The 5,000-nt window shown below is 38.5% G+C and overlaps 1 protein-coding gene across 1 annotated transcript in view; it reads right to left on the minus strand.

Moving 5' to 3' along the window:
* Positions 1–5,000, minus strand: part of LOC122243531 (uncharacterized) — a 33,485-nt gene that overhangs the window by 1,459 nt on the left and 27,026 nt on the right. Inside the window, exons 26-35 of the mRNA XM_086543285.1 lie at positions 4,824–4,961; positions 4,459–4,536; positions 3,456–3,542; positions 3,016–3,211; positions 2,606–2,714; positions 2,047–2,205; positions 1,401–1,484; positions 820–949; positions 377–449; positions 38–139 (exon numbers count right to left, since the gene is read on the minus strand). Coding sequence (XP_086399411.1) covers positions 38–139; positions 377–449; positions 820–949; positions 1,401–1,484; positions 2,047–2,205; positions 2,606–2,714; positions 3,016–3,211; positions 3,456–3,542; positions 4,459–4,536; positions 4,824–4,961 — 1,156 coding nt within the window. The remainder of the gene's footprint in view (positions 1–37; positions 140–376; positions 450–819; positions 950–1,400; positions 1,485–2,046; positions 2,206–2,605; positions 2,715–3,015; positions 3,212–3,455; positions 3,543–4,458; positions 4,537–4,823; positions 4,962–5,000) is intronic.

Below are 5,000 nucleotides of genomic sequence, written 5' to 3' on the forward strand. Positions count from 1 at the left end.
CAGCAGCGACACAGACAACAGAATACACAGCACTAACTTTGAACACATGCTGGGGACTTCTTTCCTCGTTTGACTTAAGATCCTGTAATAGACATCGTCTATTTTGCTGGAGGCGACTTGCGTTTGGTACTTCATTTCCCTGGAATGAGGATATTGGCTCTATACACATGCATATAAACACACCCATATATCTATATATATATATATATATATATATATATATATATATATATATATATATATATATATATATATATGTACATGTATATAGACATATAGATATAAAATTATAGATAGATATAGATAGACAGATAGATATGGGATTAAATGTATGAACTATTCTTCATTCTATTACCATAAACTGCAAGTGACTTACCGACAAGCCTGAGGACAGTCACACTGAATTTTCTCCTCAATAACATCTCTCGTAACACGATCTATACACAGCTCTAGAAACGTCAAGCAAAAAGATTTAGTCTGATAGATTAATTACACTAAAACTAATTGCAAGTGATCGTCTTCAATAACTGATGTAGATCAAGTTATATATATATATATATTATAACTAACGTATTTCACGACTGCGAACGTAATATAAGAATATTTATATAAATGCGAGATTACTTATCCTTTAGACATTGAAGATGAACATCAGAAAATGTGTGACACATAAAAGACATATTCATCAAGCTCAGGAAAATGCATTTTAGTCTGTACTCTAACAAGTGTATCTTCATAAAGCAAGGCCACTTTTTATCCTGACGTTTAATTAATTAATTCCAAAAAAACAATCATTTTCGTCACTGTTTAATCACATACTTTGAGTGGGCAGCTTTCCCTCGCATCTCTCCTCCGGTTTGTAGTTCAGTGCTTCATAGACGGGGCTGAGACCTATGAAGCACCCGCACCGTTGCCTTAATTGTCCTTCAACGCACAGCTGATCACAGAGCTGTTATATATAAGTGCTGCATTACGGAAGGTTCTCTCTCTGGACATTTCGGTGTACGAGAAATTGGACAGAAGGTAAATATACACACAAATAGCGATAGGTTGTCAAGGCTGGTTTTGGTATTTGATATGTTTCGTTCATCTTAGGTCAACTGGTCATATTTCATCATATATGGAAATGCATCGCAAAGGAAAAAACGAAAGAAAACGGATGTCTAAGAAATATATATATATATATATATATATATATATATATATATATATATATATATGCATATATATACATATATATGTATGTGTGTGTGTGTGTGTGCGCGCGCGCGCGCGTGTGCGTGTGCGTGTGCGTGTGCGTGTGCGTGTGCGTGTGCGCGCGCGTGTGCGTGTGCGTGTGCATGTGCGTGTGCGTGTGCGTGTGCGTGCGTGTGCTAATATATATATACCAGATTATTTACCAGGGGCGAATATTCAAAGGGAAGTTCTGCCTCATACTCCTTCCTGCACTCGCCGTGTGGTTTCCCCAAACGCTGATTCTCCGACTGCGTAGAACACAGAACGTAAATAAGGTATTAATCACATTAACTTCTTAAAGCACGAAATTTATATCTTTTGTAAAGCCATTATTTTCCATTCGTACCTTTTAACATTTGGCATGGTGAAAGTTCATATAAACTTTCTTTTTTTAGGAATTGTAAGGCTTAAAATACTAGTCAGACACAGATACTCAAAAAAAAAAAAAAAAAAGGAATTGATGGTGAAATACCGATCTTGATTCTTAATATGCGATTTAATTTTCCGTAAAATAAAACTCCAAACAGACCTAAAACAATAACAATAATAATAATAATAATAATAATAATAATGATAATAGTATCATCCCCAATATATTTTTTTTTCTAGCAGCATAACCCACAATAAATGATTCATTCATTCATAACCATATAACAAAAAAGTCTAAACAAAACTCAGACCAACCCCTCACCCCAGAAGAAGAAGAAGAGGAAGAAGAGGAAGAAAAAAAAGAATTCACTCTACCCTTTTGAAAAAAAAACAGAATTCACTCTACCCTCTGAAAAAAAAAAAACACAGAATTCACTCTACCCTTCTGACGCTGACAGAGGAGCTGCCGGGTCCGAGATTAAATCCTTCTTCCTCAGGAACAGGTAGGATATGAGGACTATGTATGACAACTCGCATGCCTTTTTCGGGGGAAAGAAGAGGCAAACCCACAGGCACGTTTAGCGTCAGTTGTAAGCCGTTCTGTGTGTAGAAGGGAGATTGTTAATGTATGGAATGTATGGTTTGCTGTGTTATTTTCTTGGTTCGTTGTTGTTATGTTGATTGTTGCTGTTGTTGTTTTTTCTATGGTTAGCATAGTTAGTAATAAAACAATTATCTTTATCATTATCATTATTGTCATTATCATCACTGTTGTCATTTTCATTTGCTTTGTTATCATTATCATTTTAAATATCGTATTGCTGTTATTTTAAGTGATGCTGATATCATTTAGGAAAAATGTTATTAATAACCGGTTCTTGTATTGCTTATCCTTATCTTAAAATAACACTTACGAAAGACTGTTCGAGTATTTTGTACTCTTATTTCAGAAATTCTAAAACTATATACGTACACACACACACACACACACGTGTCGTACCTTTGGACCAACGTGAACAACCGTCCGAGCTTTGGTGTCGTTTACATGCAAAAATCCATTGAAAGTGTAGCACGTGCCATAACGGTCGCTAGTCCAGGTGTAGAAATCGCTGCAAGTGAATCGTATCATTAAGAGATCAGTATGAAAACAATTATCATCACCATCACTATCATCACTATCCTCATCATCTCCAGTATCATCATTAACCTCCCGTCCTACACCACAAGCACCACCACTACCATCATCACTGCCACCATCACTACCATCATCACTACCACCGTCACTACCACCATCACTACCATCATCACTACCACCATCATCACCACCACCATCACTACCACCATCACTACCACCACCACCATCATCACTACCACCACCATCACTACCATCATCACCACTACCCCCATCACCTGTGGCTACACGGCTGGTTATCAAACGAGCACGAGTAGACGAGTTCCTCCGGCGCCACGGCGAACTCCTGCTGGTCCTGGTGCGAAGGACGGAACATCTGCTGGAGATCGTCTAGGTCCGATTTGTCCGTCTCTTGTTTCAGTAACAGCTTCAGGGATTTGCTCGTGAGAACACCTTCTAGTCTCTCGCTGTACACTGAAGAATAAAAAAAAATAATGATAATAAATAGAATAAAAGATAAGAACCGAATGAATAATAACAGAATGCTTTTTACGTTTTGGTTTGTTCTCCAGGAAACCAGATACAAAGTGTCCGTTACTTTTTATATTCAAAATTGAAAGGAGATCTGAAGTTACGCTATGCTGTACCAACGTACCACATGTTTCATTTCAGTTATCACTTTTATTTATCATTCTTGTTATTTCCAAGCTCTACTCACAGGAAACGTCTTCATAATATAAGGTCGTTCCCTTGCATAACAAGGACATTTTTACTGGTCCACGTGATGCATACGACTCGGAGTAACCTGTATGGAAAAGATGATTATGACTTGGCTGGGTTTCTTAAATTCTTTCGAATTCTCTGTGGTTTTTTTTTTCTTATTTTTTATTTCAAATTCTCTTTCTTTCTTTTTTCCTTACAATATTTCTTCCTGTCACTCTTTCTTCCCTTCAGTCACCTTTATTTTCTCTTTCTCTCTCTCTCTCTCTCTCTCTCTCTCTCTCTCTCTCTCCCTCTCCCTCTCCCTCTCCCTCCTCCTCCCTCTCCTCACTTCTCCCTATCCTCCTCTCCCTCCCTCTCCTCCCTCTCCTTTCCTCTCTCCCTCTCTCTCTCCTCTCCCTCCCTCCCCTCTCCCTCTCCTCTCTCCTCTCCTTCTCTTTCCTCTCTCCCTCTCCCTCTCCCTCTCCTTCCTCTCTCCTCTCTCCTCCCTCTCCCCTCCCTCTCCCTTCCCTCTCCCTCCCTCTCCCTCTCTCCCTCCCTCTCTCTCTCCCTCTTTCACTCTCTCTCACTCTCACTTTTACTCTTACTCTTACTTTTACTCATACTCCTACTCTTACTATTACTCTCTCTCTCTCTCTCATTCTTTCACTCTTTCGCTCTCTCTCACTCTTTCACTCTTTCGCTCTCTCTCTCTCACTCTTTCACTCTTTCACTCTTTCGCTCTTTCACTCTCTCACTCTCACACTCTCACTATTTCACTATTTCAATATTTCACTCTTTCATTTTCACTCTTTCACTCTTTCACTCTCTCTCTCTCACTCTCTCACACTCTCACTCTCACACACTCACTATTTCAATATTTCACTCTTTCACTCTTTCAGTCTCTCACTCTTTCACTCTCTCACTCTCACTCTCTCACTCTCTCACTATTTCACTATTTCACTCTCTTACTCACTCATTCTCCTTTACGAATGATAAAAAAATATATTATGTATACTCACGATTCAGCTCCGTATCATAGCAACCAAACCGATCACATACAACACCTGTCTGGCAAAGCGGACTCCAAAACTCATTCTCTGAGATAGAAAAAAAAAACATATGAAACATAATGGAATACCTTATGATTAGCAAGAGCTCCTTTTTCTTTAATCAATTTCCTACTATGAAGATTATAAGTATGAGCATATGATTATCTTACCGTTACGTAATGTCATTCATAAATCGCTTTGATTATCTAACTTATCATTATCTTTTCCAAGTATGATCATATGATTAATTTACGGTTACGTAAAGTCATTCATAAATCGTTTTGATGATCTAACTTATCATTATCTTTTCTACCTTTAAGATCAAACACGCTTACCGTCCAAGGAGAGGCAGTAGTCATCGTCGAAGGTGGTACTCACGGGTGTCAAGTAACCCAGCAGTGTCACGAGCTCTCGGTAGTAGTCACTGCATCTGAGGCGCACTTGATGGGCTTCGTCAGCTGTGACAAGACTATCTGTTGAAAAAGTAAACAATACACGTGTTTAGGAGTATG

Source organism: Penaeus japonicus, unplaced genomic scaffold (genome assembly GCF_977035675.1).
Source record: "Penaeus japonicus unplaced genomic scaffold, GWHDUDI00000001_assembly GWHDUDI00000013, whole genome shotgun sequence".
In the NCBI taxonomy this organism is placed as follows: domain Eukaryota; kingdom Metazoa; phylum Arthropoda; class Malacostraca; order Decapoda; family Penaeidae; genus Penaeus; species Penaeus japonicus.